The 16,523-nt window shown below is 54.1% G+C and overlaps 1 protein-coding gene across 3 annotated transcripts in view; it reads left to right on the forward strand.

Moving 5' to 3' along the window:
• The window catches only part of GALNT14 (polypeptide N-acetylgalactosaminyltransferase 14), a 208,150-nt gene that overhangs the window by 184,684 nt on the left and 6,943 nt on the right, over positions 1–16,523 (forward strand). For 2 of the 3 annotated variants that reach the window (XM_027033488.2, XM_027033487.2), the window contains exons 10-13: positions 4,455–4,581; positions 6,715–6,807; positions 10,859–10,942; positions 11,419–11,563. In XM_027033488.2, coding sequence (XP_026889289.1) covers positions 4,455–4,581; positions 6,715–6,807; positions 10,859–10,942; positions 11,419–11,563 — 449 coding nt within the window. The remainder of the gene's footprint in view (positions 1–4,454; positions 4,582–6,714; positions 6,808–10,858; positions 10,943–11,418; positions 11,564–16,523) is intronic. The other variant, XM_027033492.2, reaches the window with a different exon arrangement.

Below are 16,523 nucleotides of genomic sequence, written 5' to 3' on the forward strand. Positions count from 1 at the left end.
CTCCCCTTGTCCTGAGTAGGTTCCCCTTGGCCAAAGGCAGAACGGGTCCTCCTGCCGTGTGTACAATGCGTGTCTGTATACGATATGTGCAGCTCCACGTAAAACAGGATCATTGAAGTCGGCGAAGCCCATGTCTAAAGCGCCCTCCACCTGTGTTTAGAAACCCGACTATGAAATGAAATTGGAGCTTTGATGGGTCGGGCTGAGCAGTGGTGTTCGGATGGCTGTGGTTTGTTGTCTGGGGAGAAAGCGTCCCCTTTCCCATCCAGCCAGTCATGGCCTTGTCGGGCAGAGGTGGGTCTGGGGGAGGGCAAGGGTGCCATGGGGACCTGGTAAGATCTGGTAAGTGGGTTGATGAGACAGAAGAAGAGAGGTGAGAATGGAGGGTGGGGAGGGCAGCTTTCCGTCAAGCATGAGTCTGATGCCTAAAGAAAATAAGATACTAGCACCGTCCCCTCCCCACCCCCCCATGAGGGTGGAATAATGACATGTCTCCCTGCCTGGAATTCAGAGTATATTAGGGCCTGCGTGACATTCATCACCGTGGAGATGGTGCCGGCGCTGACTCAGCGAGAACCCCCTACAGATTCCCTACAGCATCTCTTTGCTCGGCCTCCCCACTTAAGAAAGTGATGACTCTGCAGGAGCAGGAGCCGCAGACGTGGAAAGTAGAGGGTCTAGGCAGTGCCTGGAGGGCCCGCTGCCCCACGCCTCTGTCCACGGCACTGCTGACGCACGAGCCCCTGCTGCGTGGGGCCTCTGGGTTTCGAGACTTTCCCAGGTGTCAGCACGTATCTGTGTGGACGGTTATCCTGATGTCAGTGGTGTAGACAAGGACAGGGCTACTCCATGTCCTGGGTGCTAAATATCCCACACAATACACCTGTGAAACATCACACCAATCTGCACCCCCCAGGCTGCCCGACTCTGGGGGCAGCACCGCAGTGCAGGTCAGTCCCCGTGTCTTCCATCACCCCGGTTGTAACACTCAAGATTCCAGAGCAGAGAAGCTGTTAGTGCATCCCGGGCCTCAGGCACCTACGGGCAGCATCAGCCGGACCAAAGGGGTGCAAAGACGGGCATTTGTCACGATTGGATGAGTGAGTGGAGGAAATGCAGCGTGGTGGCTGGTCATAGGTGAGCCTCTCCTGTTGGCCGATAAAAGCCTTGAAGCCAGCGTCTTTGCACCCACACCTGCGTTGGCCGACGGCTGCTGCTGAGTGCTGAGGGCAGGTGGAGGCAGGGCGAGAGCGGAGTTCAGGAGTGGGGAGATGTGCTTCAGTCCCCAGGAACCCACTGGCAGGTGTCAGGTCAGAACCGCTTCTGCATCATAAAATAAGGACATCCGTGACCAGGAGCAGGGTTGTTAGGATGACTAATAAGCTACCACCTGAGGGAGGACAGAACAAAGCACAGCCCAGGGGTAGATGAAGAGGTCATTTTCCTCCCATGGCTCAAGTTTGCAGAATTGAGATGCGTGGTGATTTTAGGCTAAAGCAGCAGCCACAGGAAAAGGAGGAGGAGGAGGAGGAGGGATGGTTTAACAGGTGGAGGAGAGGGGACAGGCTGTGGCAGGCTGTGGAAGGCGAGGACCGGGTAGGAGATGAAACGCATCTGCTGGTGTCCAGCACTCCCTGGCAGAGGGTCAGACAGCCTTGTAAGTTGGCACAGGAGCTGGGAGCAAGCTAGGGCTGGCGGGATGGAGGGGAGTCCTCAGCATCACGTGAACCATGGGGCCAGCTGAGGAAGCAGTGTCAGGAAGACACGGAAAAGACAGAGCCTCAGGGTGGAAGAATGCCAGAAGACCAGAAGGAAGGTGGAGAAGGACCAGGGTCCGATGACTGCTTTCCAAGGTGGGGGGCCTGTGCATGCCGACGGGGGGGACAAAGATGGAGAGAGAAGCAAGATCCTGGGCACGGGAAGCACGGAGGCAGAAACAGGTTGCAGGGGTCTGGAGGGGGGGGGCGGGGGATGGAACTGAGGCATAGTTTGGAGGGATTCGCTTTGCAAATGAGGAGGGACATATGTCTTATTTGAATACATGGAAAGGAAGAGACCACAGCCAAAACGTATGCGTATTTTTGGAGGAGGGCTGGCACAAAATTTGTAGGTTATATCTAGTAAACCAGATCTCCGTCTCTAGTTTTGCAAGATGAGAGGGTTTTCCTTTTTGGGAACTGGAGCAGACCATATTTTGAGATGCTGGAGAGGAAATGAGGGGAGCAGAGTAGACTTTTGGAGCATACTGTTAAGGAAGACGTCCTGAGGCCAGAGTCACACATGTGCTAACAGTTCCAGGGCCTGGCCCCTGCAGCCCCTTGGTGCGCTCACTGCAGGGTGGGGAGGCGGGTGTTGGCAGTCAGCTGAGCTCACTCATTGCTCGTGTCCCCCCATCCCACAAACACCAGGCTGGGGCACGTGATCCCACTGTGCTCCAGCCAAACGTCAGATTGCTGCGTATCGAGGACCTTGATGGAAAGTCAAAACCCCAAAGTGTTAGTTCCACAAATTTTAAGTGGCTGCTGTGGCAGAAGAAGGAAGCTGGAAGCGGGTACGGGAGGGCAGTGCTAATGGGGTCCGTGTTTCAGAGACTGGCTTCAGGGGCGTCTGATCACAGCCATGGCTGATCTTCCTGTCGTACTAAAGACGTTTCGCTGTATTCTCAAAACCTCTGTTTCATTTGATGTGGACGGCAATCCTGTGGAGTTCTTCTGTGATCTTGGTTTGGCATGTGAAGAAACCCAGCCTCAGTGAGCTGAATGAAGCGGGATCCCCCAGGGACACGGCTGGGGGACTGCCGTGGACTCGGGGCTGCCAAACCCAAAGCCGAGCTCTTCTCATCTTCCTCCCTCACTCCATGTTCTTGCCACCATTTGGAAGTAATCTTGAGAAGCCCTTTCTTCATCTGAGTGCGCGCATTCTCCCCACCCTGTCCCCAAGCTTCCTGAGAATGAGCTGTAGCACACTGGGACCAGAACCTGGGCAAGCAGAAGGGCCGGTGTGGGGAAGGTGGTGGCAGTGGGCTTAGTATCTAGGGAGCCTTGCCTGCAATTCAAGGGCACAGGGCAGGAGGCAGTAGGGACAGGTAAAGGGTGGCTGAGGACAGGTGAGTGACCGAGCAGGTGAGGATCACAATGGAGAAATCGTGTCCAGGCACCTGCTTGGAAAGCCGGAATGGGAGGAGACAGAGAGCAGGAAGTGGAGGGGCAGCAGATAAGAAAGAGAGGACCCAGGGTGAAAGAACCCAGGGAGATAGGGCCCAAAGTACTGGAGGGTGTGGGGCACGTATGTGGTGGGAAGGCACTAGAATACTCACATCCTCATTCCCTGCTCCTGGACCGCAGTCTGCTTCCACGTGCCCCGCCCCCAAGAGCAGCCACCCATGGGCCTGGGCATGAATACGATTCAGCCTGCCCTCCTCCCACTTGAGCTTGACTGCAGAAGCATGGAGCAGGCGGCAATTCCCAGATGGGAAGCTGGCACTTCCCACCAGGGGCCTGGCCAGTGGGGTGCACGGGGGAGCCTGCCCTGGGTGTAGGCAATAAGGAGGTGCACTGTCCGTAGAGAAGGTAAAAGCAATCACAAAACTGCCTGACGGTCGTTCAGCAATTCTAAACACTAGCGGTGATGAGATACTCCCCTCCCCCACCTTGGTGTTCCCCTGCTTCCTTCTGGGGCGGGAGCACCAGGCTAGGACACAGCCCCAGGGGAGAAATGCACACCCCGGCCTCTTCCCAGCCACCTCTGCAGACTCTGCTCTACCCTCAGCTTCAGAGCCGGCAGCCAACCAGCAAGAAATGGGTATGTGTGCAAAATCCCCGCCCTAGGGATCAACCCCAGCAAGTGTAGAGGCTTCCAGCATTCTCTACAGCTGCTCTCAGCTACTGGCCAGACTTCCTCCTCCCGAGCTACGATTCAGGCGCCCTTACAGAATGATAGAATTGCAGTCGGGCCATTGGGAGGTGACCGACACCTCGTCCAGGGGTTTCCTGGGAATCCTGCCCCTGTATTTTGCTAGCCTGTGAGAGTGTGGAACTCACTACTTCCATTACAGCAGTTCCTATCTGGGCCTTGACTGTCAGGAAATTCTCCTATATTCTTGACTGGAGATTCTTTCTCCTCGGTCCTGATTCCAGCCCTCTGTGGTCCTCCATGAGGGGAGGGAACAGGGGCTAATTAAACGTGTGCCTCTCCAAGCCAGCCACTATTTCCACATTCACTCTGGTCATCCTCCCGGCTATGAGTTATTGTCGTCCCCGTTTGCAGATGGGGAAACTGAGGTTGCCCAGCCAGCAGAGCACACAGTCTGACTACGAAGCCACCTCCTCACCCCCAAGCCCTAGGCTAGATGCAGTGGGGCCTGACCATGTCCTTGGTCCTCAGGACTGTCATCCTGGGTCCCCTCCCCTCCTGAGGACACAGCGCAGTGATGAGGGGACACGGCTGTCTTACAGAAATCTCCTTCAGAGTGTGGATGTGCGGGGGTAGCCTCGAGATCGTCCCCTGCAGCCGGGTGGGCCACGTCTTCCGGAAGAAGCACCCGTATGTTTTCCCAGATGGAAATGCCAACACATATATAAAGTAAGTGCACATCCCAGGGGCTTCAAGGGGGCAACAGAAAGCCGAGGGCTTTCCCAGTGATGGGTTGTGGCTGTCCCATGTTCGCTGGTAAGTTTCCCGAGTGTTCTGGATGCTCTGGAGCCACACATCATTCTCCCTGGGATTCTGCCTAAGCAGGGAAGGTCGGGCTTGCCCACCCCGCTTGAGGACTAGGCCTGGGGCTGTTCCCCACTGCTGACTGCCCAGGGCTCAACAAGGCCCACATGTCCCTGGGCAGCACCGTCCTGCAGGGCTCCAGGTATTTGGGGGCATTTGGGCTGGGGGAAGAGGATGCCATTTTGCCTCTGAGTTCTGGAAGATCCACTGCTCCCACTTTCAGGCTGGGTCACCAGGGGAAAGGTCCTTGGAAGGATTTGAGACTGGGGACGCACAAGTGGCTACAGTTCACGTGCCTGCCCCAGGGCCCTGCCGGCACCCAGACAGGGTCCAGGCTGGGGAAGCCCTGCGACCCTGGGCTTCTTGCAGAGGGTGTTTGCACCGCCTGCAGCGGGAAGGGGTAAGGCAGGATGAAGATCCAGGGGCCTCAGTGACCCGGTGCTGCACTTACCTATTCCTGCCCTGTCCCTTTGTACACACTTCTCCTGTGATTCCTTCTAGAAATAATTCCTGTGTACCCCTCTCCCCGTGTGTATCTTTCCTCCGTCTTCCCACTTTTTCCCTTATTCTCGTGTCTTGTCATCTGACAGCCTCACTTCTCCATTTATTCTCCTTTTTCCTTTTCTGTCATTTAGTCCATTTGGGAGAGGGGGAAGCTAAGTGCCTCTTGGTGCTTTTCTTCATCTGGGGCGTCGTTTTCCTCATCGGTGTTTTTCCTTCCTCAGTTTTCACACGTATGAGCAGGTACAGGTCATGTCCTGACATGATGGTCTCAGGGCCGTCCTGGGGTTGAGCAGGGGAAGAGTTAACACCTTTTCCAGGAACTTGGTGGACAGGGGTGGGGCGGTGAGAAACCCAACGGGCACCAAAGGGAGAGCTGCCTTGGGCCCTCGGGTTTTCAGGAGGAAAAGGTGAGTGGGGGACACCTGGTGTAGGAAAGCCAGGGGGCTATGATGTGGAAGGGGGCCAGCCTAGGAATGAGGGGGCAGCCCTAGGCTTCAGAACAGGCACTGTCTTTGAGTCTGAGCCCTGGCCAGTGGGTCAGTCAGTGGTTAGAGAAAAGTAGCACAGGTGTTTCCTAAGCGGCGTGCAGTTGGCTGATGACCGGCCCAGGGGAACGTGCCAGCAAAGCGCTGGTAACTTGAGTGCACCAAGAATGGACTGCGGGTGCGTGACTCATTCTGGGTCCACCAACTTGGAAGAGCGTAACATACCCCTATATGGAATGCCTCTGCTCCAGACAGAACCAGAAGTCTGCAGGAGCATCCCTGTGTAGTGAGACCCCAAGTTCACTTCCGTGGACCTTGGCAGGAGTTGCTTCTCCGCTGCACCTGGCATCTGTTTTCTGATGACCTCGGTCTTGCTCTGCGGGCTCTTCCTCGTACCTCTGCCTCCCTGTCTGCTGAATGGTGACATTCTCCGTGTCAGTTTCTCTCGCTTTTTCTGTGCCCTGTGAGGTCAGACTCAGAGCAAACTCTTGGAAAAGACTAGTGTGCTGGCCAAATGTCTGACAGACAGCTTGATACCTTGATTGTTTATGCCTGCGCCACACTGAGCACATGGGCTCCAGGAAGCCATGTGCGATTGGCTTTCCCGCCGAAAGCTGGGACCCTACCACTTTCCCTGCAGAAAGGGGGAGCTCCTTGATCAGGGGTCTTGAGGGTAGCTGGAGGCCCTGCCTCTCTGCTCTTGGTCACTGGCATGTGTGGGTTCTCCTGGTTCTTTTCTCTTCATTCATTCATTCATTCATTCATTTTTGAGCCACATAAGTTCTATTTCTGGCATAATTTTTCTGGTGTGTACCTTTTGGGGAGGAGTTTGTCCTTCCTACTAATGTCCTGGGTCTTGGGGGAAAGGCCCCTTTGGAGAGCAGGTGGGACTTGGCTGGACTCAGCGCCCAGGGAAGAATGCTATTCCTGGGTCTTGGGGCCCCCAGCTGGGTAATGTTGTTTGCATGTGCATTTTAACCCATATGTGACCCCCACCCCACCTCCCCAGGAACACCAAGAGGACAGCTGAAGTGTGGATGGATGAATACAAGCAGTACTATTATGCTGCCCGGCCATTCGCCCTGGAGAGGCCCTTTGGAAAGTAAGTGTCCTTTCAGGCTGATTCGTGCAGAGGATTGAGATGATCCCCAGCTCCTGACAGCCTGTCCACTTAGCTGGTCACCCAGCCTTTGAGCCACTCCAGGACCCGGGCTGTGGCTGCTCTCCTTTGTGTCCCTTCTTGCTCCTGCTCTGTCCTGGGTGTGCAGGGCTCTCGGTAGCTCTTATGGAATGACTGACAACCTGGACCACCACCCCAGTGAGTGAGCTGTGTTTCGCACAATGGGGCGATATTTATAGCTTTTTACAGAGAAGTAGGATGCGGGACACAACGGCCTTAGTCCCTAGAGGTCAGAGCTCCTCCTCCGAATTCTGAGTCACCCACATGCAAACTGCCCTTCTTCTCAGAGGAGCAGTATCAGACAGGTGTCCCCTAGCACCCTGCTCTAGCTTCCTGGGAGTGGACAAGGACAGGAAAGGAATTCTGTGCCAGATGCCCTAAAGGCTATCCTGTTAGCACTCCCCAAACTCTGAGTAATGGATTTAATTGCCTCTATTTTACAGGACAGGGCACTGAGGCTTCTGCAGGTTAAGCGACTTGCCCTAATCAAATCACCTGGGGGATGAGGCTCAAACCACACCTGTCTGATCCCAAAACTATAGGGTGCAATTCTCCAGCCCAGAGCTGATAAAAGAAAATGGGATGTTTATGTTTGTTTATGTTTGTCATTTGACTGTTTTGAGGAGCAGCCAGTGTTTTGTTTTGTTTTGTTTTGTTTTGTCACACTGCTGTCCCTCAGTCAGACTAAGGCTGGTGAGCGGGTGGGTTTTGCTGCCTGCACCCCTCAGGAGGATTACATCGGACCCAGCCAGAATGGCTCGCGTCTCTGAGGTTATAAACCCATGCTGTCCATCCAGGGCAATTGCACAGGACCTCACAGGACATTTGTCCTGAGTCCTCAAACTTCTGGTCCACTGTCTGTGGCCGTGCACCTCCCCCTTCCTTACCTCCTGCCCTCCCCAGCTTGGGTTCACTCTCTTGCTTAAAGAGAAGGTTTAAAAGACATTGTCCTCAGATCTTTTGCCCTATTGTGCATCTATCAACACCCCAGGCAAAGTTTTCTCAACCCTGGATGAACCCGACTTTGTGCCTTTCCCTCCCCTGCGCACAGGCTGCTGAAGGTTCTGGAAGGTATCAGCCGGTGCTGCTAACACACCGTGGCCATCAGACTCAGGGAGGCCCTTGGCAGACCCGTCAGTCCTGCCGCCTTTCCTGGGTACCATTCTCCCCAATCTCCATTTAAACCTCTCCTGTCTCCCCAGCCCCTGAGTTCACCCGTCACTCACAACAGATGACACCTTCTGTTTTATAGATGAAATAGATGGCCTCAACTTCCCAAGACAAATGACCTGTGAACTTTGCTGTATCTGCCCCATTCTTCTCTAGTTCATCTCGAAAGACAGGTGTGCCTCCTGCCGTGTTAGCCAGCCCTCCACCTGTACTCGGGATCCACCTTTCATCTGCATTCATTCATAAGTCAACATTTATCCAGCTCCCTCCACCTGGATTCATTCTCTCCTGCCTCCTGGCTCAAGACTTCTCAAACTTTAATGTGTACACACGTCTCCTGGAGATCTTGTTAAAATGTGGTTGCATATCTAAAAAGCTCCCGCCTGGGTGGTGCCGTGTTGCCGGTCTGAGGACCTCTCCTCGAAGAGCCAAGTTCTAGGGCAATGCTTCCTAACCTAGCTTGCATGTTGCAGTCACCTGGGCAGCTTCAAAAATGACTGCTGCCACTCCCAGAGAGTTGACCTACTCTGAGGTATGGCCTGGGCTGTAGAATTTTTAAGAGGCAGCCACCCCACCGCCACCTCCATGACTCTAATGTGCAGACAGTGTGGGAACCACTGTTCTGGGGGACTTTGTCCTCTGCGGGTCTCCACTCTTCCTCAGCCCTGATCTTTCCTCCCTACCGCATGGTTCCCATCTGCATTTAAACTGAGACAGTGTCGTAAAGCTTAAAACTTAAACCATTTAAAAAGGAAAAGAAGGAGGCGGGGAAAAACCTACAAAAACTTCTCCTCAATCCAGCATCACTCATGCCCTTACAGCCCTGTCTGCTCCTTCAGGGCCACGCATCATGAGCTCCTGCCTGTGAGTGTTGTGGGTGGCTGTTCCCTGTTCCTCTCCTGAGTGTGATCTGAGCCCCACCCCCACCTCCTGTTCCTGGGAGCCCCCACCTGGCTCACCCTGACCCCCTTGGGCCCTGTACATCCTCTGTGTTACCCCATCGGTCTTCTCCCTCCCAGCCCCTCCGGCGTATCTCCGGCCACGGTTTCTGCACCTGCAGTCTCGTGCTGCTGCCCCCACTCCCCCTTCTTGGTCCCATCTGCAGCCTCAGTTTCCTCTTTTCCACTTTGTATGTGGTCTTCCACGAGGGTCTGTCCTCTCTGTCTTCGTACTGTGCCTTCTCCAAGTACAAACTGGACATCTCCACCTGGACGCATCCCAGGCTCCTCTAACTCAAATCCTGAAGAGAACTCGTCTACTTCACTCTTAAGCTTGTTCCTCGTCCCGCATCCCCCATCTGCATGAACACTCCTCCTTGTGTCCTGCTGCCCAAGTCAGAAATCTGGTTGTCAGCCTTGACCCTTCCCTCCCCGTCTCTTCCCATGTCCTGCAATCACCAAGTCCCGGTGATCCTGCGCCCTTCACACACTGAGTGCCTGGGTCTTTGCTTGCACACTCAACATTCAGCTTTAAAAAAAAAAGTGACGTCATTCCTCTGCTCACCCTACTTTGGGTCTGGTGAGGAAATATGCTCAGTGCTAAGTACACGTCCTGGCTGTGAAAGCACCTGGTCTAGTCAGGGCTGGAAGGAGGGGAGGCTGGCCCAGTCAAGGTCGGTCCTCTGTGGTCACCCAGGAAGAACAAAGTGTCCATGGAACCCAGGAGGGTGATGGCAGTGCAGCTGGGGAGAAATGGAGGGGCTTGGACCTGTCCCTTCTCTCCGTTCCACTCCCGTTTCCTACCTGAGAGCGTGAGCAGCTCCTGGGCTTCTGCGGCCTTCTCCCCCTGCCCGCCCCGTCTCCAGCTTTGCCCCGTCAGACCAGTTCGCCACCAGTAAGATGCCCTGAAAGTGCAGACGTTGCCGCGTCATGCTCTGCTAAGAGCCCATCAGCTGCCTCCCATTGCCTCAAAGTCCAGACTCCTCCCCAGTGGCCCCCAGACCCTTTACCATCTGTTTCATCATCTCTTATCCCGTCTACTTCCAATCCGCCACCCCCACGTGCATACATTCATGCGCACGCTGCCCCTGCCACCAGACCAATCTCCCTTTGCTATTCCCCTGCCTCTACCTGGGGCCCCTGCCTCACCCACTTTCTGGTTTGTCTCGATAGCATCCACTTTTCCTTCCAGATACCAGCTTCACCATTACCGCCTGGGCGAGCGCGGACCCAACAAGCAAGGGTGCGCCTCTGAGGGGCCCCCACAGTCCCCACATGCCCGCCCCAGGTCCCCACAGGGTTGTGGTTGCTTGTTTCATTACCTTTGTCAATTGCTCAAAAGCTCGCCATCCACCATTTCCCACATGGGGCACAACGCCTGGCACACAGTAGGCGCTCAATAAATGTCTGATGCATAAAGACATGACCAGGCACCAGAACCAGCCAAAGAAGATGATTCTTTGAGGGAGAGGTGGTCAGGAATGATATTTTGACTACAGAATCCAAAGAGGGATTTGTGGATAAGTAGACTCAGAGGCCTAGCAGTAAATTAGCAACAACACCCTGAATGTCCTTGTAGCCTTGTTTTTAATGAAAAGTAAAAAACACCCCCAGATCCCATTTCCAAGTAAAAGCACAAACCCTCCGTGCGTGTCATTACCACGCCATTGTGAGATATTGCTAAGTGTTTCCATAGCTGTGTCTGGAGCTCTCGAAATCTGTCTCGGGTAATTTCTCCAGTACCCTCCGGAGAGAGGTGGGTGCAGCATGGGCAACAGCTTGTGTTTTGTGCCTCGGCCTCGGTACCTGTCTGTGACACAGCTGTGTTTTGTCTTTATGTCTACCCCTGCCCCCATCACCCCCAGCGTCGAGAGCAGATTGGAGCTGAGGAAGAATCTGCACTGCCAGAGCTTCAAGTGGTACCTGGAGAATGTCTATCCAGAGCTCAGGTATCCGCCCTACCTCTTGCTGGCTGTAGGGCAAGGCCCTCAGCTCACTTGGTCCAGAGAAGGGACATCCCATGGCCAACTGGATCAGGACTTTGAAGTGCGTGGAGCTCTGAGAAGACCAGTCAGCTCCCCTTCCTTCCTGAAACCAGGAGAGGAATTAAGTTAATCAGTAGCATGAGGGATTGAGGTTAGCTAGCAGCAGTCTCTCGCAACTGCTGGCATTTGAGCCCCAGTTGATCAGAGGGCGTGAGCTCGTTGACGCTGTCCTATGTCAGGCTCCTTACCCTTGTGGCTCCTGGGTCTCTCCTTGCTGGATTGTTCCTAGTGGCAGCCCCCACCCCAGCACAGGTCATGGTAATACCACCCAGGATGAAACGCCCCTGTCATCCTCAAAACCCTGCCTTGACCTCTCCAGCTGCTAGTGTTACTAAGCCAAAGAGCGGCTGGTTCTCCTCATTCCTGTGACTTTCCTCCAGAATCCCCAACGATTCCTCCATCCAGAAGGGCACTATCCGACAGAGGCAGAAGTGCCTAGAGTCTCAAAGGCAGAGAAACACCGAGATCTACAACCTCAGGCTAAGCCCCTGTGTCAAGATCAAAGGCGAGGATGCAAAATCCCAGGTGAGCAACAGGCTGGGGATATGAGAACATGTACAGGGACTTAGCCTCCGTCATCTGCTTTTCTGTGACACCAGGGGTCCAGTTATACCCAGAGCTTAGCAACAGAGGAGAAGTATGATTCCTCCTCACTCTAGGACTGAATTCACTCCACTAGTTTTCCAAATGTGTAGAGTTTCTCTGAAAGACCTCTTACTGGGCAACGTCGTGCCTATAGGAAATTGCCATTAAATTAGCAGGATTTAATGAGTACGTACGTCACTGGTGTCCTACCTGCTGGCAGTAAATGTGGGCTGGGTCAGGTGGATACAGTAAAGCACATCCAGCTTTAGCCACATAGCTTCCTCCTGGCTCCCACAGAGCTGCAGGATCCAGATTCTTTCTCCCTCTTTCCTTTGCCGGCTCCTGTCCTCCGCTTTCATATGCTAATGGTGAGTATTCACCCAGGTTCTCAGGTCACTGTCCTTTGCTCTGTAAATGGTTTCTTAGAGATTCTATGCAAGCTTCCAGCTTTGACATCCCGTTTCATTGATTCACAAATTCTAGTTTTCATCCCTCTGGGCATTTCACTCATTTATTCACCCAGCAATCCGCTCTTCTCAAGGTGAGGAGTGACTAGGTTGCTGGTCTCTATGGCCACACACCCCCAAGGGATCTAATGCAGGAAGCGGCAAGTAAGCAGCCCTTCTGTTGTAAACCCTGTCCTGGATGGAGCTCAGTCACCAAGGGTGGTATCTGCCATATGCATAAGGATCAGGAACGTCTTCCCAGAGGACTTGAAAATGCGCTGCATGCTGAGAGAGGAGTAGGAATAGGCCGTGTCAGGACAGGGAGAAGGGGCAGCCCAGGAAGCATGTGTGAAGGCCTGGGCTGTGGCTGGATGACAGTGTCCGTGATTCCAGTCAACAGCTGGCTACGAGCGGCTGCCGGGCACCACGGCCACACCCCCGTCCCACACCTTCTCTGTGTGACTACCCTCTTCCAGGCTCCAGTCCTGTCCATCTGTCCTGGCTCCTCTTTTCCCCGCGTCCCCATTCCCGCAGATCCCTTCCCGTCTCTCCTCGAATACCTAGCTCTTCTTCTTCGTCCTGCATTCACTCCTTCAGCCTTCCTCAGCCTCAGCACCATTGACATTTGGGGCTGGATGGTTCTTTCCAGTGGAGGCTGTCCTGTGCTCTGCAGCCTGCCTAGCAGCAGCCTCTGCCCACCAGATGTCCCGCACACCAGTCGTGACAATCGAACTTTCTCCAAGCTACACCAAACCCCCCTGGGGCATAAAACCACCTGGGTTGGGAACCATTGTGTTTGGTTTCGGCCACAGTCTCCGGTCTCTGCCCCTCATCCCCCAGCAGACGTGTCACCATCACACCTCTGTTCCCCATCTCAATACAGCCTTCAGTGGCTCCCCACACCGTCTGCCACAAAAGTCTATGCCTATGTTTGAGGCATCTCACCACTGGCCTCCAGCTTGCAATTACTTTTCCAAGACCCGTTTCTCTGCTCCAGCAGGACATGGGAGGGGCTGCCTGAGTTAGACAGGAAAGGAGAAAGGAAGCAGGGGTATTGGTTTTGCCTTAGGTATGGCAGCCTGGCTGGGAATGACACCATTTGCTTAAGTGACTGTTTTGTAAACTCTTGCAAATAGGTGAGGCACCTGCCTCTCTTCTGACTCTGTGTGCAGGCCCTGTCCGCGGGGTTCCCAACAGCCTGAATGTTGCCATCCGCCTTTTCCAGGGACAGGAGTTGGCTTGATCTGTCTTCAGCAAAGCAGGGCTTTTCATGTCTTCGGCTCCATAAGGACATGGGAGGAGGGGAGCCACAGGTTCTCTGCAGTCTCGGGGAGGGGTTCCCCACTAGCCCAGCCCCAGTGAAAGATTTCACTGGAGGGTAATAGTACCTATTCCAGCTGACCTTCCATTGGCACAAGAAGGGGAGGAAAAGCAGTGATCTGTGGGAAACTAAGAGCGATCATAGTAACAGGCTTGGAGTGAGCCAAGAACTCTTTCTAGAAGAGAGTGCCAAGCTATCACTCCTCCCCACTTTGGAGAGAACAGTTTGTGTAGCAGCAGTGTGAATTCAGGAAAATGGAAGAAGACTCTAAGATAGACATTCAGTCTGCTTCCACGGACAACACTGAGTGCCCACAGTGTGCCAGGTGTCAGGCTGCATGCTGGATGCAGAGTGGGGCCAGGTTGCATCAGACACAGCCCCCTTTGAGAGGGGGCCCACGGCCAACAGCAGGACTGGGCTGCACGTCCAAGTGTTGTGAAGGTGTAAACCCACTTTGGACTGATAGAAATCCGCATAACTAATTCAGCTAGAATAATCCCCAGTTTTGTGTGTATGCGTGCACACATGTGGAGCTACACGCTTGCAGGACTGACTTGGGTTACCTTTCTCTTCCTTTCAGTATGTTTCCGTCCTTCCTACGTAGGAGAGATAGTCCTGCCTTTCTGCCCACCAGCCCTTTCTGCTAATGTGCTATGACATCCCGAGCTTGTCTCCTCTAACCCTGCTTCGCCTCTTCTCCCCTCCTACATTTTATTTCTCTTCTTGTGCTGCCTCTTGGCCTGTCCAGAGGGGGGTCCCATGTGCCCCGCAGGCCCTTTCTCATGACTCAATTCAGCCCTTTCTGCAGCTGCCGCCTTCTCTGCCTGTGAGAAGCCATAGCAAGGAAGGGATACAAGAGCCCTGTTAAGGAGGTATCACTATTATACTAATTTTGCAGATGAAACCAGGGCCTGGAGAGATTATCCAAAGTCACAGGCTAGGAAGTGGTGATGGCGGGATTTGGAAAATCTAGCCACCATGCCATAGCTCTGCTATCGCTGCTGCTGTCGGAGTCATAGATGGTTCTGGAACCCTTTTATTCAAGTTCATTCGTGCGAGATGTCTGTCCCTGAGATCCCTCACAAATATAGAAAACTGTAGATCAGCTCCACTCTCACAGCACAGAGCTGGTCACTTCCCACTGGAACCAAGGGTCACACCCCATGTCGGGGACTGGGCGGGGGGGGGCTGGACCAGACAATTGGCACCTCCCCGACATTGATGGGAACTGGGGAAGTGCATGAATGGAGGCCCACGTTCCCTGGACTCCATGCCAGGGCAAGGGGGTGGGGTACACTTAGCACAGGCTACTAGCCTGTGCCTATTCCCCTTTTCTGCCTGCCCTGGCTCTGTCCCCCACTATGAACTCCCTGCTGGCAAATCCACATTTGGTCGCTCCCCTCTAAATGGTTCCCTTTGGGTCTGGCTGTGTGTAGTCTGGCTTCAGTCTACCCTTGGGAGGAGAGACCTGGGGTGAGATCTCTACAGGTCCTGAAACCAAGCTCAGGCCATGCGGTAGATGATTCCAGGGTCCAGACTCCTGGAGTAAAAGAACAGCAGAGGGTGGTAACAAGAGCTTGGAGTTCTGCTTCCAGCTGGCCACACGCTCTCCAGGGGTGGGTTCCCAGGCACATGGGTGTCCCCATTGTTGAAAGGAGACAACCAGACCATGGTTGTCCTCTGCCTCTGACACTGGCTCATGTCCCTGCCCCACCCCCAGCCCATCTGTCCACCCCTCCTCACCTCTCTTTCTTGGCCGGCTCGTCAACCTTGGGAACAAAATGTTTAATCTGAGAGTGTATTGAAGATGTCAGCAAGCTGATGCCTTGGGTGAAGTACACGAGAAATACATCATCAGTCTGCAGACGTGCGAAGCCCAAGAACCCTCCAGGTTAACGAGTTTCCCCCTTAACTTTATTGGATTCTCTAGAAAAATATTTGTATGAAAGATAGAGGGAAGACAGATGCACCAATCTCGTTTACTATCCCAATTTTTCAAAAGGGAAACAAACCTAAAAACTCTTCAGTGTGTCCGTCTCCCTGTGTTCCTGGCAGTTTGGGCTACTGGCTTATGAAGGACACGTGTAGACAGCTGGACACCCGGGTGGGTGAGAGAAGGTGAAACTCTTGCCCCTGCACCTGCACTCCCCTTGGCACCCAAAGTGAGTCTGCCCACGGGACGGTGGCCAGTATGTCATCTTCCCTGTCTGATCCCACCATTCCTCCCCACGCTTCAGGAACACACCCTTGGGATCGGCCCCATCATGGCTGCCTTTCCGGCATCTCTCCTGGGAGGCGAAGCAAAGGCACTTTTCTAAAGGAAGCTCTCTGGGCCCATCTCTTTTCCTGTTGGCTTCCTCCATTACCGTAGTCCACAGATGAAGCGCTTGCTGTGTGGTCAGCCCTGTTCTGAGCACATACACATGGAAACCCATCTGTTCCCTACAGTGACCCTCCACGGCAGGGACCCACATTATCTTCATTCCCCACAGAGGGGACAGAGCTGCAGAGTTCAGTACGTCGCCCACATTCGCAGGAGTAACAAGCAAGGAGCCAGCAGTCACTCTTGGGCCCAACAGCATGACCCAACAACAGATGCGCTGGCTGTGGGTTTTTAGTCACATGTATATAAAGTGTGTTCTTACAACTCAGGACGAAGGGACAGGATGGACTGGGAATAAAGAAAACACCCTAACAGTGAGTCTGGTGAAGGCCCTAATCGAAGGCAGGGAGTGTAACTCTGAGCCTCCCAGGTCACCAGGGAGAGGCTAAGGTCTATGTCTGTGCAGCTGAAGAAGGTGTCCCCAACACGGCCAGTCAGTGCATTTGGGTGATCCTTCAGGGACCTAGGTGCATCGAGAGGTTGGCTGAACTGAAGTGTCACTTGAGCCCATGCATTCATTCCAGACACCTTGTCTGAAGGCTTCAGGGTGTGTGTGTGTGGCCTTCAGAGTGGCCTACTCAAGGCCAGCTGGTGGTTCTGGTTGCTCTTGGCTCAGATCCAGTCTCACCAAAGAGGCCCCACATTTAAAGTCGGCCCTGCAGTCTGCACCTGGCATTGCCCAGAGTAACCACGGACCTCTGTCCCCCTCCATAAAACCGTTCCTGCCTCCCAGGGCCAGTGTGAGCATCA

This window comes from Acinonyx jubatus, chromosome A3 (assembly GCF_027475565.1).
Source record: "Acinonyx jubatus isolate Ajub_Pintada_27869175 chromosome A3, VMU_Ajub_asm_v1.0, whole genome shotgun sequence".
Lineage (NCBI taxonomy): Eukaryota > Metazoa > Chordata > Mammalia > Carnivora > Felidae > Acinonyx > Acinonyx jubatus.